This window comes from Halichoeres trimaculatus, unplaced genomic scaffold, assembly GCF_033239565.1.
Source record: "Halichoeres trimaculatus isolate MK-OKI-2021-1 unplaced genomic scaffold, fHalTri1.1 fHalTri1_scaffold_10, whole genome shotgun sequence".
In the NCBI taxonomy this organism is placed as follows: Eukaryota; Metazoa; Chordata; class Actinopteri; order Labriformes; family Labridae; genus Halichoeres; species Halichoeres trimaculatus.
This window is the reverse complement of record NW_027437187.1, coordinates 32104637-32129273: the sequence shown is the minus strand read 5'-3', so window position 1 is coordinate 32129273 and position 24637 is coordinate 32104637. Positions and strand designations below refer to the sequence as shown.

The 24637-nt window shown below is 39.7% G+C and overlaps 2 protein-coding genes across 4 annotated transcripts; both read right to left on the bottom strand.

Moving 5' to 3' along the window:
• Nucleotides 1-10920: 10920 nt before the first annotated feature.
• Nucleotides 10921-16018, bottom strand: LOC141796497 (high choriolytic enzyme 1-like). Its single transcript, XM_074677658.1, has 7 exons — nt 15594-16018; nt 12958-13003; nt 12589-12744; nt 11889-12006; nt 11575-11753; nt 11403-11484; nt 10921-11047 (listed from the first exon to the last, which is right to left on the bottom strand). Exons 1-7 carry the CDS (start codon nt 15666-15668, stop codon nt 10921-10923), a joined length of 783 nt encoding a protein of 260 aa, XP_074533759.1. The 5' UTR covers nt 15669-16018.
• Nucleotides 16019-17850: 1832 nt separating this feature from the next.
• gtse1 (G-2 and S-phase expressed 1) lies at nt 17851-23524 on the bottom strand. Of its 3 annotated transcripts, none has more exons than XM_074677107.1 (12): nt 23430-23524; nt 23071-23140; nt 22926-22983; nt 21846-22536; nt 21598-21759; nt 21325-21460; nt 20832-21227; nt 20656-20707; nt 18928-19158; nt 18587-18833; nt 18398-18514; nt 17851-18151 (listed from the first exon to the last, which is right to left on the bottom strand). In XM_074677107.1, the coding sequence occupies exons 2-12, from the start codon at nt 23090-23092 to the stop codon at nt 18065-18067; spliced, it is 2199 nt and encodes a 732-aa protein (XP_074533208.1). In that variant the 5' UTR covers nt 23093-23140; nt 23430-23524; the 3' UTR covers nt 17851-18064. The 3 variants fall into 3 exon arrangements, with proteins under 3 accessions (XP_074533208.1, XP_074533211.1, XP_074533210.1); XM_074677110.1 differs by having other exon boundaries at nt 23071-23141; nt 23408-23523; XM_074677109.1 differs by lacking the exon at nt 23430-23524 and adding an exon at nt 23282-23399.
• Nucleotides 23525-24637: the final 1113 nt, after the last annotated feature.

Below are 24637 nucleotides of genomic sequence, written 5' to 3'. Positions count from 1 at the left end.
CATTTTTTGTATCTGTAGTTCATTTCTGTTTGTAAAAAGTGCATTGATGACCTGGTGTGCCATTGAGAACTAGAAAAGCACTCAGAAAGTGCAGACCTCCGCCAAGCATATTGCGATCGTCACGCAACACTTTAGTCCTACTTTGATGTTAAACTTCCTGTCAGCAGACTGTCTGCTACAATTTGTTGTTAGTTGCAGCTTTGTACGATAATTTGTTTCCTGGCAGTGTTTAAAATAATGATGACCCAGGACACATTTAATATTCCAGATCTTAGTATCCAGAATATTGCCAGGATCTAGTTCGTACTTTTACATCTGTCAGAAATAATGGTGACCTTGTCTTGTATTGTTTTGCAAAGCAGTCCGACCATTTATGGTGGAGTTATATACACATATGGTGAAAACGGCCCTATCTCACACTGATAAAGCATCCTTTAAAAAAAATCCTGGATCCAGACAGTGATCTGGATCATCTCCAAAATGTAATCACTTCTTCCTTATCTCATTTTGAACATCTCCTGAAAATTTCATAAAGATCCGTCGTTACTTTTAGAGTTATTTTGTTCACAGACAAACAAACTCTCCCCAAAACATAACCTCTTTGGCGGAGGTAACAAGATGTCTGCATGACAACACAGGATCAGGGGTGTAGCTGAATTGACTGACAGGTGAATGTGCTGTCCACAGAAAACAAGACTCCAAACCAGCTCCTGGTTGTTGGTGTCAGCATTTCAGGTGTGGTGACCAGTGTCTGGACCAGCACATTTGCATTGTTAGCCAGGCTATAGCACAGGAAGTTCACATTCTGCAGTGATGCCTGAAATTCAATGAGCTGTAACCAAATCAAAGAGTGAATGTTAATGGGTAAGTGTGATGGAAAGACGTCGATTTAAAACGATGGAGAAACTTCTCATGTGAGCACGTGTTGCTCAAACACTGCCACATGTGTGCTGCCCATGCCTGTGTCCATTCAGTTAAAAGTTAAACATGCTAAAGTTGGCCTGAGGTTGAGGAAAGGCGTGTCTCCCGTTCGTCTATTCAGAGGTGTAAATACTGGCTGTGTGCTCGCTGACGCACGCTCGCCGTCCCCGTCTTCAAAGAAAGAATGTATCAGCAGCAGGTTTCGTCTAATTCTGTGCTTGTTTGCAGACTCAATGTTTATCGAGGAACTGCAGAGGGAGATGAAATGGTAACATCAGGTTTACCCGACATCATTCATGTCAATCAGGGGATCCACGCTAACATACCTGAGAGATCATTTTAAACGATGCCACCTTAAAATGTTGAATTTACAGCTTCATGTAGCAGCTTAAAGTTTAAAGTCACAGATTTACAACCTTACACATTCTGATGTTGGCAGCTGAACCACTTCAATGGAAAGCTGTTGAATAAAACAACTTTTACAGGAGTTTGAGAGGAGGATGAAGTGTTAAATTTCCAACAGAAGACGCATTTTCTTGATTTTTAAACAAGAAAATCAGCCCATGTATCAAAACTATTTAAGCTGAAATGCTGAGTCAGCATGTGTGCTTTCATTTCTCACATTTCTAACCCTTGTACTTTTCAAAATGCAAAAAAAAAATTTAAAAACTACTTTTTATCCCATTGAAAGAAACTGAAGATTCCTGCAAGTCTGCCTAAAACTGCTTCAACTTTGAGGTTGTACAGATTCAAATTTCTACATACATACTTTATTTTGAGTTAGAAATCTTCACAAATCTTTCCTCTATTAAACCTGTATCGGACTTTTTGTTTTCTTCTTCAGTTAGTAAGATTTTACAGTTTAAGCAACATGAAGTTTGGGGGTCTTGGACAAAAAGGTTATTTCTGATAGGGCTGCTGAAGAGACTTAAGAAATCTCCTGAACAAACTGCCGTAAACTCCACAAATTTTACACTATAGACATAAAAAAGGCATCAAAAATGTTTTCTGGTTTCTCCTGCTTTAACCAAGAGGTATATCCAATCAAAAGGTAGTAACCTTTTAGCCAGTATGCAGCCAACTGTCAGATAAAATCCGTTTTTTTGTAATGTTGCTGAATAGAAATCTCTGCCTAGTACCATTTACACCCACATTTATGACTCGTCCCGATCACATTTTCGTCTTTACAGACACGCAAAACACATCACAGCATTTATCAGAGTCTTGAGATGCTCACAGTGCGATCCTTTTTTTGATCTATCATAGTTTTCACATGGCGACAGCTGTTTCTGAGCCTTGTCTCATCCCCAAATCCTGCTCTAGATCAACTTTCATAAGAAGTGAGTTAGTTCTGCTGTGCTTTGATGTTCCATCGACATGGAAACCACAAAATTGTTTATACTAAGTAATAAAGGCATTCCAGAATTAACAGCTATGGGGCGCCCGTCAGAAACGTGAGCTAAGATTTGGTGAACTTGAGGTCTTAGGGGCCGTTTACACCACAACAGTTTCAGGGTTAAATACAAAAGTATTGTTGCGTTTCGGCCTCGCATTTACATGGAAACAACGTTTTAGCCAACCCAAAATGCAAACTTTTGAAAACGGCCTCCAGATTGATTTTTTTCTGAAATGCTGCCTACGCCATTGCCGTGTAAATGGTATGCATGCGTTTTCAGTGGAAACTCTGATGTCACGTTCCACTTCGCACTTTGGCATACAACAGTCCATCAGTACCCTTGTTACAATCATCTCAGACTACCACGTTGTGCTTGTGCTGCTCAATCTGCTGAATCTGGTGACTGTCTTTAACAAAATGTGCATCTGTTGCTCCCTTTTTGCACTGAGCATTCCCCAATACACCAGATGATCGGCGCAACTCTACTTACGTGGAGATCTCCCAAAAGCTGCTTCTGGACAAGATAGTTATAGCGCCAACTACAGGCTTAGCATGCTTACAGTGTTTTCAATCCCTCAGCATTTCTGTGTAAACGCAGATTTTTTTTTCACCAAGTTTTAGCGTTTTTGGGTGAAAAGTTGTTGCGTAAACGGAGCCTTTATGTCTTTTAAACTGCCAAGCTAGACCCCCCCCCCCCAGTACAGTGTGTGCTGATAATTAACGATTGAGGCGGTAGATGTTTTTTGTACTAGGCTGCATATATGTTTGTTTCTGCTTTTGCTGTGTTTGCTTGGTGTGTATGTGACTTCTGGTATTTTTAGAGCCAGCCTCAAGTGGACAATCGAGAAACATCGAATTTTAGCACTTTTGCATTGTCTCAAATTTCAGACCAGAGGTTGCTGCTTGATCTCATCCCAAAAATCTTCTTTAGATCAGCTGACTAAGAAGTTCTGCTGTGCTTAGATGTCCCATCCCGATGGAAACCACGTATAGAGCTCTGGTTTATTCTGCAACTTTGAGTTACTTTGCTTGCATCACTATTTATGCAACTTTTTTCAAAACTAATATTCATCAAAGTACTTCTACTTCTTCCTCTTCCATGTATACTTTGTCTAATTTTTTCTTTTATTTCAAGTTCTGTATTTTCAGCTTTTTTTGATGCTTTAACAATTTTATTTTATTTTCTACTCAGTTTGAGCCTTCAGCCTTGGCATTTCAGCACATTTGCTGTAAGGAAATTTAGTCTTTCTAGTTGTTGATTTTTAAGGCGCTGCAAGGACTTTCTAAGGCTGATACTCTAATTTTTAATAGTAGATTATGAACAGGAAAGTGTATGAAAGTGAGACTGTTTCAAGATCACTTATAAAGTCCTCGAGTTATACATTTGTATTCACACATGAGGCCGGCTAGACAATGCCAGGAAATAGTCAGAAGTAAGTGTGTGACAGGAGCTCCAGTCAAATATGTATGTGTGTGTATTGTGTGTGTGTGTCTGTGTGTGTGTGTGGCTGTCTGAGCTAACTGAAAGAACATCATCCCTTCAAACCAAAACTGACGCCTCAGCTCTTTTCCCGAGCTTGAAATTTGTCACCCTGAAGAAAAAGCCTCAGTCCAGTTTGAGTCCATCCCGCCGGACTCTCTGTGTCAGCAGTATTCCAGCGTCTTTCCATCGTGTGGCTGCTCATATTTGGATCATTTGAGGCGGAGGAAAGAGAACACACAGGCATCTCTGTGCTGGCCCCCCCTCGTCCGCAGTGAGAGGTCTTTCAGGTGGACTCATGCCTCTGGTTGTAAGTCAGGTCTGCACTCGCAGAGACTGTCAATGAGCCGAGATCGGCGCTTCATGCAGTGAGCATACATAGCGACTGATTAAGGAGGAACAAAAGTCTGATAAAAGAAACAAGTTAACCCAGTTTTTGCTCTAACATTTAAAGGATGTGAAGTCACAGTCCTTTACTTTGTTGATCATTGATTCTGTGAGTCAGCTGAACACCACAGGCAAGAAAACATGTTCTTTACGACCCAGACCTACCTGCAGCTTCTACAGACTATTTGTGTGCCCTAAAATATAGGCAGGCCAACACATAAAGCTTATATTTATAGAGTTTATTTACTCAACACTTTTAACAGCTGTAGGGCAGTTTAACTAGATGGATCTGTAACAAAAACAAGGCCTTTCAGTTTAAGAAAAGTTCAGATTTCAGGCTGGTCTCTTGGTTGCAGAATCAACCTATTGCTGCTGAGTCTACATAAATCTACAGTTTGTTGTGAGGAAAGAATCAGAATAAGAAGTTTATTCAATCTTTGCTTGGTGCTCTGTCTTCTTTGTCCGTTTCTTGTGATTTTCTCATCTCTTTTTTGACATTTTTGCATTCGGAGTGAGTCATTACTTTGTGTGGCTCATTTGTTCATCATGGACACCAAACTGGTTTCGTCTCCAGTGATATTTTGACTGTTTTTGCTCCTGTGTTTTTCTGGAGATCCTACATGTAACTATGGCCCCATTGTTTACATGTGAAATTAGCTGTTAGCAGCCTGTAGCACTTGAACGTTAACTGGTGCTAGGCCAGATGTTTCCCACAAGATGAGGAGAAAGAGGTGAGGATGATGTGCTGGTTCTCAGGTGTGAGCTAAGAAGTGACGACATGGACCTGTCCTTCCATCCATCGTTATTGGGAACATAAGATCTTTCTTCAACAAATTGGACAAGCTAGCCGTGCTAACCCAGCAACAGAGGGTATACCAGAAGGCAGAGCAGCATCATGCTATTCACAGACATGGCTAACAGAGCTAACACCAGACATCAACGCCACATTGGAAGAGCTTCACCTGCTGTGAGCAGACAGGATCCAGGAGACAGAGACTGAACAGACTGCTGAAGAAGCTCAGTCCTGGACCCTGTGGAGGTGGAGGCTGGCTGACTGGACAATGATGGACATGCTGTCAGCATCTATTTTCTTATGGACCTTTTTGCACTTTCTATACAGTTTCTTACTTTTGTTTTCTTGATTGCTACTGTGAATTTCTACTCGGGATAAAGTATTTTCTGTTCTGTTCTATTCTATTCTATTCTATTCTATTACGCCACTGGCGAGACTCAGTAAAATGGGCACAGTATGTGTATTTTTCCTTTGAGGCCAAAAGAGTTAGAGCACCCTCTGCTGGCTGACTTCAGAACAGGTTGTAAACCATGCCTTCTTTATACCATGGGGAAATAGAAGGTCAACTGTGGAATTAGCCTGACAAGAGTCACATCTTTACGACAGAGTATTATCCTGGAAAAGCACTACCGCTTCCAGCCACAGGTGTCACTGCAATCAACAGGGAACAGGTATTCCTCACTGATTTTTTTTTTAATATGAATCTCTATCTAAAAGCATCTTTGTTTCCTTTTCCTGGAGAGAATTCCTCATTTTATGACACACATCATTTTTAGATGCAGTTTGGCAGCAGCCATAAATATGGAGGAAAGGAAAAAGAAACACTTCAGGACATATTTGTGCTCACTGATTTAAAAACTGCTGGTTTAAATAGGTACATATAGACCTCTGCGATGTATACCGCCTGTACATGGTCAGGTATGAACACACACAGAGTGAGCACAACCGCCTCATTTGCAAGTGCAAACACTCTACTTTAGGATATATGACTTTATAAACGTCAGCGGTCTGCACATCAGTGACATAAAACATCTCCACAGCTCACAGCGTGAATCCTGTTCTCTGAGGGATTTTATGAAATCAGCTGGCTGTAAATCAGGAGACAGTGAGAGTGAGTGAAAGAGGCTTACAGACTAGAATCATTGATAAATATCAATGAGCGCATCACTTTTCCATTCAATATATCTTTCTCAACATCATCCTTGAGTCCAGCCCTTTTTAAAGACACGTAAACATCCTGCAGACGCCTGAAAAAGTTGACCCCTCACATTGTTCCCTCTTGTGTTTTTAAAGCGTACCGGAAATAAACGCCAGTCTCAGTTTGGCTCTTTGTGGCTGCTCGTGCACAGTGTTTGTGAGTTTGTTAAATGTCATGTCCTCACTCTGTTCCAAACAGGAGTTCATGTCGGAGTATATTTACCTTAAACACACAGAAATAAAACTGTTGGGCTGCCATGGTTAAATATAAGGTGCAATTCTCCCAGTCCTGAAGAATCCTCCATTTTTAAACCCCAGTGTTACAAAAGCATGAGGTTTTATATTTTTGTATCCAGCACAAAAGGGATTGTCTAGCCAAGCTGTTACAGTCATTGTCCAAACTCTCGGTGAATATCACAGTTTTCTGCCACCTCTCCAAAATGTCAGCCTGTCCTGTTCTATCCCTTCAAATGTAAATATGAAATCCTTATGTCCTGTGTACCTTGTACATATTGAAATAATATGTAACATTTGAATTAAACAGCAGCCTCTATGGTTGAGAAACAAAGTCAACATGGGAGTGTCCTTCATAAGCTCATTGTCCTTCCAGCATGTCCCTCAGTTCAACCATAGATCAGTTTCCTGCTTGATTCCAATCAACTTGTGCCCACACACTCTGCCAGAAATCTGGGAGTCAGGATTGATGACCAGCTGACCTTTGAGGTTCATGTTGCCTCGATTGCTCGATCTTAACATCAGGAGGATCAGACCCTATCAGACACAACAGGTAATGCAACTTCTGGTACAGGCCTTTGTGATATCACGCATCGACTGCTGCAGCTCTCTTCTAGCAGGCTTGCCTGTGTATACATTTAAACCTCTGCAGATTACCCAGAATGCAGCAGCATGTCTGGTCTTTAACCAGCCCCAAATAGCACATGTCACCCCGCTGTTAATATCTATTCACTGGCTTCCAGTGGCAGCTCCAATCAAATTCAAAGCTCTTCTTCTTGCTTAAAAAACATTGACAAGAACAGCTCCTGCCTACCTGGGGTCCCTCATCCAGGTCTACGCTCCTCCCCTCCCTCCATGGTCTGCTTGTGAAAGACGCCTGGTGCTTCCAGCCCAGTGTGGCTCCAAATCACTAGCCAGACTCTTCTCCTCTGTTGTGCCCAAATTCATGAACGACTTAAAAAGATATCTAATAATATCTGGGCTTTGAGTAGAAAAGATATCGTGAGGTGAAAATGCAGTGTGCATAAATAAATGAAGAAATGTAAGATGGTTTGGTGGTTTAATAGTATTTAAAATGCTCTAAGCGACCTGTTGCAACATGTTTCCATTATTTGAGTATTTTTGTGCATTTTGTACCTAAATCTATGCTCCTGTATTTTCTGTTTAGCATTTCTGCTAAATAAATTTCGAGGACACTGAAGTTGAAGTTTCAGGGATCCAGAAGATGAGCGAAGCAGGAGAAGAGAAACACAGGTTTAGCGAACCCGTTCACCTCATCTTCAAACATTACAGAGTCCGCTCAGTTTGGATGGAAACTACATGAAGGAAAGTTTCCTGCGTTTGAACCATAAACTCAGGTATGAGGCTAAACTGGTCACAGTGCATTCATTTAATGAGCTCTTTTCTCGAGGTGTGTGTGTTAATGAGAGTCTAATGTTCCAAACAGAGTCTGTTTCCTCTCTGTGTCTGTCTCCAGGTGAAATACATGAGTCTTAAAGCTGTGCTTGTCATACATCAGTGATAGTGAGCCCATTGAACTGGAGCACACAGATAGATTTCTGTAAATGGATTACATAATTGAAGGGTTTAAAAAAAGTGACTTTTGGCTGCTGTATCGGTGGTGAGAGGGTGAGGAGGAGGAGGGAGAGGTGGTCATGGGTTTATGGTGAACACTGCTTCCTTATGCAGCAGCACAGACTGACTTCTCATGTCCTGCAGCGTGAGGAGGGGCTCAGAGACGCTCCACAGTGTTTCTGTCAGGCTGCCAGACTCGTCCGGCCTCAGCGGGCCGTCTGCAGCGGCCAGAGCTGGTCTAATGCTGGGAACGGTGGGATCATGGAGATCTATGTGAGGCTTGTTTCATACCTCATGAGACTGTGTGTGGTTCCTGTGTGAGGCAGCTGTGTGTGTGTGATGAATGGCTAATGAAAAAAAAAGAGTGTGTGTGCATCTGACGCCTCAACAATCTCATCCACATTTGAACATACATGTGAAACAGGTACTGAGAAGAAACTTTATCAGAAAAACTGAAGCATGTTGTGTCATTTTTAATGCAACTTGGGACTTGCTACAAAGTTAGAGCAAAAGTAAGAAAAGTTATGCAAACAGGAAATGTGTCCTCACTCTGAACGTGTCATATCTAGCAGATGGGGTCCTGTGTGATAGAAGTGCACACATACCATCACTGTAAAGCTCAAACTCTGCTACCTGAAGATTAAACTTAATAAAAATGTGGCTAAGCCCTGTTCCCCTTCACTCAAACCAACATTCATAACAGATGCTATGGCAGGTGTCAAAATAGAAGGCATTTCACAGAGATTATTGAAGATTTTCAGAGACAAAAGATTAAATGTCATCCAGAAGTCAGCAAAAGGGTCTAAGCTACGCATTGGGTGGATATGTGTATCATTTTATTGTTGAGAAGGTTGATTAAAAAAAAAAAAGTTGGAGTTACAAGCGCATATTTACAGGTCCTAGAAAAGGTCCCAAGGAAAAAACATTTTGTTGCCATCACCATCTCCACTAAATTTAAGGATTTTGGGCTCAGAATAAGGAAAAAATATCACTTTCTTTCTACCATCTTAACCAAGAGTCTCTCTCCATTAGTTTGGTGCTACAGTATTTAAAGTGAGTCATTCAGAGTTATGTTAGCTAACCTTTGTTATCTCAGCTATTACAGATAAGCTAATGAAGCTGAGCTCAAGAAGCTAACGTTTGTTTATCTGGAGCCCTTTAGGCAACAGCTAACATCAATTTATGATCACCAAAGAACAAAAACTAGAACAAAATAGGCCAATGAACTCCCAACAAACAAGAAGACAGCTATGAGCAGCTAGGAGCTAACATTAGGCTAACTTTGCTAATATTAGAGAATTTAAAGATAACTTTATATTTCTTCCCATCAAAGTGCCAATGTTTCCTCAATAGGTTGTTGACTTGGCTTGGTCTGGACAGATGTAGACACATTTGCTAATTCTGTTTATTCTCATTGAGTTGATTTTTTAGTCTACAGCACCAAAATAGACACAATAATCCATAAAGACACTTTTCTCAGTTCAAGTGTGACTTAGGAAAGGGTAAAAAAAACACATCCCATCACCCAGCCACTCAGGATACCTTATGTTGGAGCTGCATGTGTCCCATTTCACTGTTTGACCGTTTTTTTAAAGTCAAAATCTCAGACAAAAACGTCATAAAACTGAACGAAAACTGACTTTCTGCAGTGCAGTTCAATCGATCTCTGCGTAGAGGACGTCTGCGTGTGTGGGAACGGCTATACGCACTGTGATTGGCCAATCGCGTTCGAGGGCGGGACTTAGCGTAAATCGATTTACCACTTGCAACTAATCTGCAGTTTCTTTGTTTCCCACTAGAGGGCCATAACATTCCAGTTGTTGGAGTACTGTGCCCTGTTTATATCCCCCCCCCCCCCCCCCCCCCTTTTTTTTTTCTTTAACCAGTTTGTAAAATTTTAGACATCACAAGCTTCTAATGTATTCTGTATGTTTCAAGTCACACTCTGAATTTTTTTCTATTGTCTCATTTAAAAGGTTTTTTGGAAACTTATTCTAGATCTTTTTGTTTTTATTCTGATGTTTACAGTTTTAATGTTTGCTCTTGTATAAGGTGATTGAAGATGCTGTGACTGAAACCTAACAAAAACATCATACTTATAGTTACATCTAGGGAACTAGAGTCTTAAATTAAAATTTATCTGCATACTTTGAAGTGCTTAAACTGTTTATCACACTAATTTAAAACAGCACTGTGTTCTTCTTATGATAGAGAAGAGCAAAACAGACCTCAAGCTGCATATATTTGTTGATTTATTTACTTATTTACTATACCTCTTGTAATATTCTACCCTTTAGCTTATGTCTTCTAAGTTTTCAGCTCATTTTTTTGTTTTTTCACTTGTTTCATGAGCTGTCTTTACTATCTTCAAACTAAACAGGATACAATTATGGGAGACAGGTTTAAATAAACTGATCTATTAGAGATAGAGTATTGACTTCCCTGCATTCCTCTTGTATGCAAGAGAGTTGATGATGTGCTGCCCCCTTGTGTGCATAAAGAGAAAGGGTTCAGGAATTACAAAAAAGGAGAGAAAAAAGGAGAAGGACTTTGGTTGTGTGGTTTATGTCTTGAGTTGGTCCGTCACAGGGGCCGTTTTATTTGGTTCGTTATTGTGTGTTAGTTTGGTAAAAACAGTCCAAACATCCTGCTGTAACAATAATAAAAAAAAATACAAAGAAAGAGAGGTCAAGTTTGAGGATTTATTGTTGAAACAACATCTGATTATTGAACAGCTGGTTTCAGAGTTCAGGTGGCCTCAAGCTTTCAGTTTTCACCTGCTGGTGGAAGAAAAAAAGAATATCTATTACTATTGCACTGTTTTACTTAGCGCTCTGATTTTCCTTTATTCCAATTTTTCTACATAAATAACATATAACAATAAACCATCACCATAAAGTGGCTTCTTACTGTCAGAATAGATTTAGAGACTTACGGTTAACATCTGTAGAGCCTGTTCACTCTGTCAATGTCGTTCTGGCTCATCTGGGATGCATTGCCAAAGTCAACGTTTGCGTTGGGGATAGGCTCCATAGTGGGCCTGTTGTTAGCTGAGAAAGCATACCTGGAAAAAAATGAATAGACACTTAAATAATTTCAGTTTTTTTTTTTTTTACAAAAATAGAAATGATCGCCCTCTCAAAATAACAAATGTATGAATAAAACCAGTTTGATTTCCCTGTATAATATTAACATGCAATCTAATGGAGGTTAACTCGCTTTCAGAGTCAGCCTCAAGTGGCCACTTGTGGAACTGCAGTTTAAGGGACCTCCAACATTTAGTTAGTCTTTATTTTATCATTCTTCTGCTGTAATAACTTATTAATGTCTTGTAGTTTTTAAGTTTAAGGTCAGGGGAAATGAAATAAAATTTTCAAAATAAGAGCACAGAGTTAGCATAAAGTGTTAGCTTGGTTGACCTGTGGTACTGCATGACAGAGTTGTAGTCGTAGGGGGTGTTCTGGTTCAGAGTGTTGATCTTATCGAAGGCGTACGCCAAGCCTGAGAGGATGAAAACCACAATTCAAACCATTAAACTTTAGCTAGATCTTCTTTGAGGTGTTTGGCTCTTGGGTTTGATAGGCTACAGACCGTTCTGGATGTTCTCCCACAGGACGCGGATGTACTGGTCCCTGTCAGAACGGCACTGCTCATGGTTGAAGCCCAGAGCATGGAGCAGCTCGTGCTGCACGGTGCTATGGTACAGGCAGCCTTGACGGTCCAGAGACAGGGTCTGAGAGTAACCACGGCGACCCACGTAGGAGTAACAGCTGTGACCCAGAGGAGTAAAAAAAAAAGTGTCAGACTGACCCAGGACCCCAAGTGTTGGTCAATAATTTTATCCAGAATATTCCTGTTTTGATATTAATAACAGTGATGTGGCATTCTGTGCCAGGCAACTTCACCCGTTGTCTGACTGGATGTTCAGGTAGTCCCTCTGACTGGAACGTCGGACAAAACGGATGCAGGAGAAATCGGCGAAAGAAACCAGCCCACGCTCGATGATGGAGCGCTCACGGGAAGCTGAAAAGACATGAGCAGGTTACACATAAACCTCAAAAATAACATTTCAGCTGATCCACCAAAACAAAGGGTTGTGCTATTAGAATCAGAAGACTGTTTGATAAGTGTAAAAAGAGTTTTTATAGTGAAGTTAATGCAAAATATATCAATTTAAATTTCCTGTAAATCATGCTATTTGTGTCTTGATTCCCAGGTCCCGCCGCCCACATGCAAAAGTGTCCAAGGGCAAACTCTGCAAGATCTGAAGCTGTGCTATCAGTGTGAGAATGAGATTAGTTAATACTGATGTTACAGCAGCCTCTGGCATCAGTGTGAGGACGTGGAGTGAGTGGGTAGATGTGACACTGAGTGGGCAGGAGCTGAAGACTGGTTGAAGTGATATAAAAATGCACCCTCATTTTTCCAGACTTCTTGTCCAACTTTTTTTCAAAGTTGGCCACATGTAGTTTTGTGAAACATAACGAGACTTTAGTTTTGTTTGTGCACTTAACAGAAAATGCCAATTAAACATAATGAATTATCAAAAGATGAAAGCTGGGGCTTGATGGAAATGTCTTAAAGAATTGTTTCTTGTTCACTCACAGTAATGTCCTGCGATGACATACGGCACATAGACTTTTCCATCAGCTGATTTTGGCCACATGCAGCCGCCACCGGTGGTGCAGGGATCAGCGTTTCTCTCATTTTCACTGTCATAAGCAATGTCATCAATAACCAGGGGCTCATCCTTCCTGCGGACTGCATGATATGGACAAAGAGACTGTTACAGACCGTTAAATCAAAAATACTACAACTTGTCTAAAACAAAGGGATTACAGACAAACATAGGAGTGTAGTTTATCTGTGACATTGTGAAGTAGCTATGCCTTCTAGCTTTAAACAATGAATAACTCTAAAGTTAACACGTTAGTGTTTTTAATGCACACTGCTCATGAGGTTTATTTGTCTTACCCACGTCCTTGTTGGCCCTCCACAGGAGCTCAGACACAGACAGATCCTGGATCAGAAAGATGGAAACACTTATGAGAAGGGTGGATAAAAGATCTGGTCATGAGGGATTTGTACGGAGGCTCTGAGTGGACATCAGAGGTGTCATGTAACAAAGTAAAAATACTTAGTTACCTTAAGGTCTTTGCACACTGAGTTAGTTTTTTTTAACCCAAAACTCGCACATGTTAAAAACTAAATTTGATCCCATGTTATGTCAATTATGCTTCAAACTTTCGTCCGTCATTTTTTTTTCCTAATAGGTTCGATTTTTTTGCATTTTTTCACATCCGCCCAGCTCGTTTCCTGAGTAGTTTGACTATTCAAAGACACTGTAGCCTCACATTTTCCCGTTTTCTGACATATTTTGCTACACATTTTGGGCAATGTTTAGATGATAAATGAAAACTTGTGAACATGCATGTGTGTGAGCCTGCGCAGGATCAATTGCTAGATGATTCAATTTTTCTTGTATTGCGAATTTACGCAATTAATTCAAAATAAACGCACCAGATTCAGTGTGCAAGGTGTGCATGATGTTATTTTTTCCAAAAACAGATAAAAAAAAATGCATCTGAAAAAAACTGACCCAGTGTGCAAAGACCTTTACTCAGGCACAAATTTCCGGTATCTATATTTTACTGAAGTAGTATTTTTTTTAAGCTGACATTTTACTTCTGCTCTTTACATTTTCAGACAAATATCTGTACTTTCTCCTCCTTGATTTTAAAAATAGCCTTGTTACTTCTGTTTTATTTCAGCTTGTTTTCATTCCAGCCTGCCATAGAAAAAAAACAAAAAAACAAAACAAAAAAACACAACACTGTCTGAGCATGAATGATAAGGGACAGTGAAGTTCTTACTAGGACATTTATTCAATTAGGGATGCATCAATATGAAAATTTTGTCCGATGCCAATATCCAATATAAATATTGCTGTTGTGGCCTTTAACCGATATTTGCCGATATCAATATTCGTAAAAAAACAAAAAAAAAACAATCTGAGATGATGTGTCTGAGTAGCTCAGAGAGAAAGAGCGGCTTGGTTGTGAGAAAAGACGAACATGAAGAGGATCAAAGGATGGAGCGCCGAGATGAACAAAATCCAAAAAAGAACGTTTTGCCTTTTTTTGGATCAAAAACAGGAAGAGAGACATAAATGAAGAAAGTCCACTCTTCTTAGGTAGTTTTGGGGTTTACATGGTCATAGAAAACAACATTTTTTCGATCTTGAAAGATCGTTCAAAATGCTCTGAAAATGGCCATTAGCCAATGAGTAAGTTACTGATTAGATTCATCTTGTCTTCTTTCCTAGAAGAGTTAAGCCAATGAGTAAACATCGGCCCACTTTTACACATCAGTCGATGCCGATATTGATACTGATCATCCCTTTGTTTAACCATGGCCAGGTAAACACAATGTGCATTATGACAATCAGTTAATATGAAGAAGACCCAGTACTGCACCCTGCTGGCACGAAACAGGAAACAGCACCTACTAAGTACGGTGGCTCTAATGGGAAAAACATAACAATTATTCAGCAAATTATCCACATAAACCTTAAATTACTTGTGTTTTGGTTTGGCACCTTGCAGAAAATAAAATGTATTTTATTTACATGGGGAGACTGCGGGTGTTTTGGTAGTGTCTAAATAAAGTAATCAAACATTTTGGCTAGCCTTGATTAGTTTAAAGGGATCCAGCTCGTGTTAAGTAAGACACTAGCTGCTCCGAATTTTTCAGCCTTGACATTTTAACAAAACTTTATAGTCACTAGCTTTCGTCCCCTTTTCTCCCCTTACATCACTTTTATACTTTGAGTAGTTTTGAAATCGGTACTTTTACACTTTGACTTAAGTAAAAAAGTAGAGTTAATACTTCAGCTTCTACAAAAGCCTTTCTATCTATACTTCTACTTGAGTAATGGATGGGAATACTTTTGACCCCTCTGGTAGACATACATGTCCTATTTGTCTATGATAAATTGTTCTTCTTGGTTATTTTTTGTGCCTATGCAACTCTGAAGGTTTAAGTTACTATCATCTGATGACATTTTGAGTGAAAAACTAAACTTCGATCACTGTGAGATAGAAAAAGTAATGCTTTGGGCTTCTGTTGCTAAAATCTACTGCATGTTAACCGTCAACAAAGTGCACTAAGGTAGCCAACAAGGAAAATTATTACATTCATTCTAATCTCCATCATCTGTGGCTAAATAAAAATCACAACACAATAATTAAAAACAGACTCAAAATATCATTTACACTAATTTAGCAAGTAATTTTATTATCAGTTACACAAATTTTTTAGTGTTTATGCTTGTTTTATTAACATGTCTGATTGTATCATGTTTTTTTTTTTTTGACAGTAGTTTGATTTATCCAATGTCTTGTGTGTGTAAAGTACTTTGAATCACCTTGCTTACTGAAATGTGTTATAAAGAAATACATTCAGCAGCTTCTTTATGTACATGTACAGCTTTAAGTTAATTCAGTAAAAGGTCTGAATTTCAGACTTTTGGGTCACAATTTTTAGATTTCGCGCCAAATTTACAAAGACTTTTATAAAATGCTGAGTGTTGATAAACGTCTGCTCCTTACCTTCTCCTCTGCGCAGCCGCATTCAGAGACCAGGAGGAGCGCGAGGACTCCGAGCGTGCACTTGAAGAGCGCCATGTTTCACCCAGCAGGCTGACGACACCTGGATCCTGCTCTGATCGGTTTTTATAGCTTTCATCGCATCTGTCAGAAAACAAACTGACGCTGCTGTGCTCGGTGATAAGATGTGGACTGCCTTGAACACATGCTGCTGATTCCCACATCACTCAGCTAAATCTAAATCTGCTAACGGAGGCAAAAAAAAAAAAAAAAAAAATCTGGACAAACTCCATGAGACAGCGTGAGACTGAGGGCTGTGAGGACACCTGCTTACGGTCTGACGTAGAACGGAATAATCTGATTAATCCCAGTGGCTTTCGTTTGTTTAATCTCTGAAACCTGCCAGCAGAGGAATATCACTTTCTTAGAAAGCGGGAAACGAGGGTCTGACGTAGGAATGACGTTTAATCTGCTCCTCTCTTCAAGAGCTCTATGTAACAGGGGCGTGTTTAGTCGTTTGGGGGCCCAAGGCAAACCCAGTCAGTGGGGCCCTCCACCCTCCATGTCCTTGTAACTCATCTTCCTCAAAGCTAGACTGGCCTTCCCTGGGTCCACTGTCTCTTTCCGAGAATCAAGCCATGAGACAGTGCTAATCTTGTACATGGTAACTTAACACAACTAAATGCATTTCCTCAAGTTCTGTACTTTAGTTTGATTTGAAAAAAATGAAAACATCATTTAGTCCACTTTGTCCTGGATTTGAAATCTTTTATGGTCAATTGACAGCTTATTTGTCCCACAGTGGGGAATTTACAGAGTAACAGTAACAAACAAGAAAGTATGTAGAGAAAAACATTACAATAGAATTAATATTGAAAAAAATAATTTAGTTAAGAAAAAAATATGTAAATATCAAGCACAACATAAAACTGGAAAATTATCTACTGAAAGAGGTGATATTTACAGTTACCATACTTTTTGGTACTATTATTTTAAAGTTAATGTGTTTTTATTTGACCCCCTGTCCAGTGAGTTATGTATCCAAAAAAGAGATTTTGTACAATGTTTATCACCAACTCATAAAGTTTGATTTTGAGACAATTATCCTATTTCCTGGCCTGGATAAAGTTCTTAAAATCCTAAAAGTCTTACATGTTTATCTCAGAGCAACATTGTTTTTATTTCCGACTTAGTTAAAAATAAAAAAAGGGGGAAAAAAGTGTTTTTTACCACTTTCTTCCTGAATCAAATTTTCAGATGTGTTGTAACATGGAATAGCCCATTGAATAAGAAGGGAAGAGGAGTACCCGAAACCATCATTAAAGATTAAGCCTTTTGATGTATTTTGAAGCATGTGAAGTAAGATTTAGAAAAAAGAAATGCTTTCAATTGAAGAGAACTTCATAAATCAGTTTTTATGAGATGCTTTGGGGGGCCCTGGGAATCTTGGGGCCCCAGGCAACTGCCTGTGTTTGCCTAATTGTAGCTACGCCTCTGCTATGTAATACTTGTAAAACAAAAAATAAAATTTTATATATATACATATATATATTACAAGATTTCGTATCACCTTATGCACCCTTGCACTAAGAATTAAGGGTGGGAGAAAATATTGAAATACAATACAACAGGATTTTTTTGTATGACGATATTAAAATCGGAATCCTTTGTTAAAAAAAAAAAAATCTTTTTTTATTTAATTCAAATTCTTCATTAAGTCTTTGGCGATAAACCTGATTGGGAAAAAAAGTTAACACTTTTCTTCAGTAGAGGGAGAAATGTTTATATCTGACTCACGTGATAAGCATTTTATGGAAAACTATGGCTCCTGATATAGTCTGTAGACATTATCATCATCATCATTTAACTTTTTCACATGGTGTGGTGTTTAAAAAAAGCAAACTAAAAATAATAAATATAAAAAAATCACAATTTAAATTGAATCAACACCCCAAAAATCGCAAGAATGGTTAAATCCAAAAGGTATGAGGAGTTTAGGGAGCAGAGCTACTGCATGATGATGTGGGATTGAGCAATAAACAGGAAAAAACGCACTGAAAAAAAATAAAAAAGGGGGGAAATTTGCATGCCCTGACCTCTTATTAGTAGAAAACAAACCAATGTATGTAAAGTTAATGCCTAAATACCAAACATGGCTTATGAGCCCTAAGGTGACATTATTTTAATATATTATGGGATGTTGACAGGCTACGCAAAAGCAAAGGAGGATCAACATCATAAAAGCATTTATTCAGACATCGATAAGAGCAGCATGACAAAAACAAATAAAAGTACAATCAGTTGCAAAAAAAGTTCCAGGAACCTTTCAGTGTTTTCATCATTTAAAATACTTGTTATCTTAATTTGATTATTTTTCACCAGCTTCTGAAAACAGAAACCTACAGAGTCCACTTTGATACTTAAGATGATCTGGAACAGAGAGATTTAGATCCAGCTCCTCAGGATGATCCAGATCAGAAGGACAGGTTGATGAGCGGGGCGTTGTTCTCTCTCTTGTCCTCTGGACTCCACTTGATGAGCGGAGAGGTTAAGTCGATCAGCTGCAGAAGGAAATGCAAATGAGAAATAGTTCCAAACAAATGTGTTTGTTCTTGTAAGATTTGTGAAGGAATGGAAAAAAAAACAATCAAGAAATCGATGAGACAAGAATCAACAGAAACTGGTTTGATAAATGGTTTAACCCTTCAAAGTAGCTCCTACTGGCTTACACCTGCTTCTTAGTGGTAAAATTAGAAAAAGATGCTCTGCAGTGAAAGCACAGGGCTGAACAAGAGCGTGCAGGGTACCTGGGAGTTGCTGGAAGACTTGCTGCTGGTCCGGATCAGGTCTGGGGTGTTGGTCAGGTCAATAAGCAGTTTTTCTTGAGGCTGCAGAATTGGAGCAGGAAGATCCAACAGAAGCACCTGGAGGGAAAAACAAGGATGAGGAGGAGCTGGTTTTAGCATGTTAGTGTATTTACTGCTGCGACCTCTGACCTCTTGTGTCTTGCTGCTGCTCTCCTCTGCAGTCTCTAACTGGATCAAGTCTCGGCCGGGCCGGGGTTCACTCTGAGTTGGTTCTGGCTCAGGCTCGGGGCTCTCTGATTGGTCAGAGAGTGGAGGGCTGGGAGGTGTAGGGACACTGGGCTGCTGCTGCTGCTCTGCCTCCTCCAGGTGGAAGGGCTGGACCTCAGGGACAACAAACACCTCCACCTCCTCCACCTGTGTGTTTGCTGGAGTCGGACTACACAAACAAAACACAACGAGAGACTAAGTTAAGACTAAGTTTAGCCACACTTAAAGTGAGAAAATGTAAAACACGTGTAGTGACTCTTCACCTGCAGCTTTTTTCTCTCTTGATCACACTGGGGGAGGGGGCGGGGCCAGAGCTAGAGACAGTTGAAGACCTGGAAGGCCGTGCCAGATTTGTTGGTGTGGCGGTGGGGATGACAGATCCCCTGCGCTTTACGGGAGTCGGGAGAGTTGAGGGACGCCGTGCTTTCATCTGCAGCGATCTGCCACTGCCAGCAGAGGGCGTCAGAGGACCAGCAGAGGGCTTCTGAGGAAGACTGAAAAAAAAAACAGTCACTGATCAGACAGAAAGAAAGAAATTAGAAGCAAACAAAACTTTCCTCTTACACTATAAATTATGGGTTGAACTTTAGCAACAGTCTATCTTTAAAGTCTCACTAAACTACATTTGGACTGTACAAAGATTACTTGTATAAAAATAAAGCTCTGTACATTCAGGATGAAAAATATTTGGGGCTAAAAATGTTTGTCAAAACAGTCTGATTATGAAAAACAGTCTGTATTAATCCCTACAAAAGGAGGATTAGGACCACGTTAAAAAACAAAACAAAACAAAAAGTTAATTTATAAGATAAATATCATAAATTTACAAGAATAAAGTTGTAGATTTACGCAGAAAAACTGCCATCAGGAGAGGGCCTGTAAATATAAAATATAATATAATAAGGATCGTGGAGCATCTTGTTAAGTTATACTTTAGTACTGGTTTCACAATTAAGGAATTATTTTATCTTTAGGAACATCAGCATTTTTGTAATAAGTAAAACCATACTTATTAAAATGTTGTGCTGATGTTGTCAAGGACCTCTAAAAAGATAGTGAAGAAATTGGGGATTTGTTAAGAACTTATTTTTTATTGTTTGGCTTTTAACCTCAGTGAGAATTTATTCCTTTGTCCAGTCCTATTCCCTTTTATTTACTTTTTATTGTTTTTAGTATGTTTTCTTTTATGTGTCGGTATTTTCTTATCCGTTTTTATCTTCTTAATTTAACTACCTGTACAGCACTTTGTTTACAGCTGAGTTTTTTTTAAAAGTGCTTTATAGAAAAGTTGGTATGGTATGGTAACTTTGGTATAGGTCGAGGGTATTCACAGATTCAGCTTGCTCCGATCAATAATTCATCTATGAAACACTGCTTTTACAAATCAACACCTCTCTGCAATCACAGCAAGGTAGTCAAGCAAGTTATAAACGTATTTTCCTCCTCAGCACTAGGGAACCTGCATTGTCCTCTTTTAGGAATGGGTACCAAATTAGGTACTTTTATAGGTACCGACCAAATTCTGTTAAAAGAACCAGGTACTGATTCATGAAAAATCAAAAGTTACCATGTGTAGGTACCTAAATGCATCCTTGTGACTGTGAGGGAGTGGAAGAGTAGATGATTTTCCATGCTGGACAGAAACACAGCATTGCAAGTTTATATATTGAAGAATAGATATGTTTAATTGAAAAAAAAAACTTTATTATTAAAAAAATTGATACTTTTTACCCCATAAACAAAAAAGTATCCAAAATTGGTACCGGTACCAGTTGCCAGGTACCTGGCATTGGTACTGTATCGTTTCAAATGTGAAAGGTACCCATCCCTATCCTCTATGCAGAGCCGGCTCTTGCTTGAATGAAACGTCTGCAAATTGCAGCACCACTAAAACATCTGCGCGCACACACACACACACACACACACACACACACACACACACACACACACACACACACACACACACACACACCACTGGTGAGGTCATCTACCTGTCCACGCTGCTGGTTGACATCGGCCTCTTTGGCTTCATCTTTGAGACATCTGAAGGCAAAATAGAAAGTTAGACAGAAAATGACACGTGGGGAGTTTTATAAGATCTTAATTATAACCTATTTCAGCATAATAAAGAAGAATAGAGTTTAAATTTGAAAGTGACCGCTCTGACCGTCTTTCTGGGGGACTCCTCTGAAACCTCCACTGGGTGTAGGTAGGACCATAGCCTCAGGTTTGGATTTGGTTTTTTGTCCGCTCTGCAGTCGTGCAGAGGCAGCGGAGGGGACGGAGGCGGCCCTCTCTAAAACTCTCTTTGAAGGCGTCATCTGAAGGGGCGTGGCCTCTGCTCTCTTCAGCGGGGTAGACTTCGTAGCTTTGCTGGGCTCCACTTCAGACTGTCTCCTTACCTGGGTGGACAGCGAGCGGCGCCCAGCGTTTGTTGGCGCTGGTGCCACTGTGCCATAAACACTGGAGCGGGTCGATGTGGGATTGGCTGCTTTACCTACACTACTGGGGGCAGGGACAGCGGAGCCACTTATGCTTCGGTTCAAAGAGGAGTTAAGTTTACCTGGGAAGAGACAATACATGTTTCACACAGTTGTTTTCATTTCAGCAGGAAACAGACACATGGGGGACGTTATGGCAGAGGTTAGCTGTTAGCGTACCTTTAGCAGGGGACAGAGACATGCTGGAGTTAAAGCTGGACACAGATGAAGAGGATGAAGATGTGTTCTTCCTGTCTGTAATTCTTCTGTTCTGGAGAGGAGGAACTTTCACAGCTGACAGATTTCTCTTAAAGCTCTGAGTAAAAAAAAAAACAACAACATTATTTTCATTACATATTAGTTTAAATGTAAAATCTTAATCAGTACAGTATGCTGTAACACAAGTAACTGTGCTATATTACTGCGATGAATCAGAATTAATAAAAGTGTTACTTTGCTGGGTGGAGCCATGGTGCGTTTTCCCAGCAGACTGGAGTTCAGGGAGGAGTCGCTGATGTCTGACGCTACACTTGCAGAATCAGAAAGCAGATCCTCGCATGATCCTGCCCGACTGGAGGGATGTGAGGATGGACTACGCTTCCAACTCCCCACTACCTGAAGTTATAAACATGTATTTATTTGTTAAAATAAAACTATCCAAAGTTGGCCCTAAACTAATAAAAATCTTCAGGTTGACTTACTGGCATCTTGTCTCCAACTTTACTTGGCGGTTGTAGTCTGCTTTTATCCACCCTGGTCTTTGTAGCTGAAGCTGTTGGACCAGCTGGTTTGCTTGGAAGCACGATGCCCAGTGCTGCCTTCCCTCGCAGCCCTGTCTTGGGCTGGGCCTTGACCATGACCACAGGACTGGAGGTGCTGAGTCTCGTGCTCGTGCGGGTGGATGCCGTTGTGTTGGTGGAGGCGGTGCGGTTTGATGAAACTGAATGAGTAGGGCGTATGGATGGTGTACTGGAAGTGCGGGTGGTCAAAGGTGATTTTGTACTGCTTCCTCTCAGTAGGCGGCGCTGCACAGCAGGCGGCAGCTCCTTCATGGGACTGTCCTGCACTAAGAAGGTCTGCCGTTTGATGGGGCTCAGTGTGCTGCTGCCCCGAACGAGCATGCCCAGTTTGGCCTCAGCATCCTGGAGGAACTCTTCCCTGCTGTTCGTGTTAGTAGCCTCTGTGGGCCCTTCATTCTGACTTTTCAGCTGGTCGGCGAGTTTGTGTGCTTCCTGGCACATGGCCTCTGACAGTTCTCCGGTCAGTGGACTCCAGCTCACTCGTACACCATCACTACCCTCAAGATGAGATGCCACATTCACGGAGATGCACCTCTCCTTATGGCTGAGAGGACCCACAAACACTTCATCTTCTTCTTCATCACCTTTGGCGCTGTAGAGCAGGGAGAAATGAAACACAGATTACAGCAGGAATTATTCTGAATGTTTTCTTTTTTACCCATGTGTTTTTGATATTATTTTGGAGTATTTTAAGGTGCTCTGTGTTTAACTCTATATCTAACAGTGCAGCACTTTGGTAAACTTTACTGATGTTTACATTGCTATAAAAAATAAAGTGGACTGGATTGGTCTCCATTTCATGCCTTTGTTTATAATTTAGGTATTTAATGAAAGTGAGCAACCAACTTTAGTTTTATCATCTTAACAAATTTTAATAGAATATCAGTCTGAAACATGGTAGTTTGTTGATGTATGCTTTTTTTCCATGCTTTGGTTTCATCAGTGACATTTTGCTCTACATATAAGTATTGTGTTTCTTACCTGGCAGGTGACAGCGAAACATCGAAGTCAAATTTCTCATCAGTTATATAGCACAGATCTGTTCAGAGACAACGTTAAAGGTGAAAGAGTTAGTTTGGTGAAAACTGTGTTAATGCTGAGTCGGTATCAGGAAGAGTTTACCTACCTCTGTTAGCTTGACAGTCCATCGGGCTGATCGTAACTTTCTGTGGGACTCAGACTGATCCAGATCAGATCTGCAGAGATACATTCAGCTGTGACATCGAGATTAAGCATAAATTTGAAATAAAAACACAAAGACATTGAGTGAAAAGTAAACCCAAATATAACTTATAATAATAATAAACCGTCATGCTAACTTGATGTTAGCTTGTTACCCATCGGGAGGTGGTTGCGTCGACTCAACTTATCTTTAACTTCCGATGATTTAAGATTAGAACCTTTAGCCTTATCCAGTCTACAGTTAAAGAAGTTAAAGTTTGATTTAAATAAAGTTACAAATCCAAAGCGCATCAGGAAACTTACAGTCGTTATTTTCTTCAACGCATTCAAACAGGGTCAACACAACCCGTTAGCAATTTAAATCTGCTGCGCTCCTGGTCACGTGGTTTCAACGCCACCACCCATTGGTGGATTGAATAAGAGGCCGATTTGAACCGTTTGAACTGAGCTCTGGGAAATGTAGTCCGTAATGCTTAGTTTTGAGTCAAAAGCTGTTTTTATCAGACTACAAAATGGTTAAAATACAATTGCTTGGAATAAACATCGAGACATAAGTATTATCTAAGTGAAACGTTTTCATTTACGTAATTTCATTACATATCAATTATTTGAAATTCCAAATAGTTCAAAATCTGTGAGTTTCGTTTTAGAGACAATAATGTTGTTCAAGAAACTCTTTCTTTTATTAAATTGATTTTTTCATAATAGTTCTTGAATCTCAAATAATGGTTTTAAAATTACAAAGCACTGTTCCATGCATTAAGATTTAGAAAACTTAGTTTCTCCAAAAAAATAAATCATTATAGTTATTATTTGGAAAGAATCTGAATCTGGAAAGAGAAACTGGTTAAAGTACTAAATTCAGATTTAAGAATTTTTCCTTCTGTTTAAAGCAACATTTCTTTATAGAATTTATTTATCTACTTTTTCAACCCAACATTATACTAAGCATACATAAGCCATGACTTTGAGATTAATAGGTGAAATACCTGGTGAGCATTTTTTTTTTTTTACAATAGTGAATGGATTAATTGTCAAAATGTCTGAGAGGATAAGTGATTCAAGGTTATATATTAACCATAAAAATGTTTGTGAAAACATTTGAAATAATTTATCTAGCCATGGAAGCATTAGCGGATTGATAAATGGATAAAATGTCCAGTTTGTGGCTCCCACGGCTGACGTCAGGAGTGACAACAAAACATCAAAAACAACTGACAGTTAAAGGGCAATAAATATGAATAGATCTGGACATGAGGATAATATAAGGGGTTGAATAGATTCTAATTCACCCTGGTCAAGCTTCCTGTATAAATAAAACACTGTTCACCATTTTTCCACCAGGGGGAGCTGTCCACGACCAGCATCTTCACTGGAATCATTTAGGGATTTCAATAACCCCTTTGACAAAATGACACCCTATTGTTCAGAAAGACATGCAGTGATTTTTTTTTGAAAACCTGGATGAAAAAAATTACCAGAGGAACAGTCTTTGAGACTTTCATCTTTAT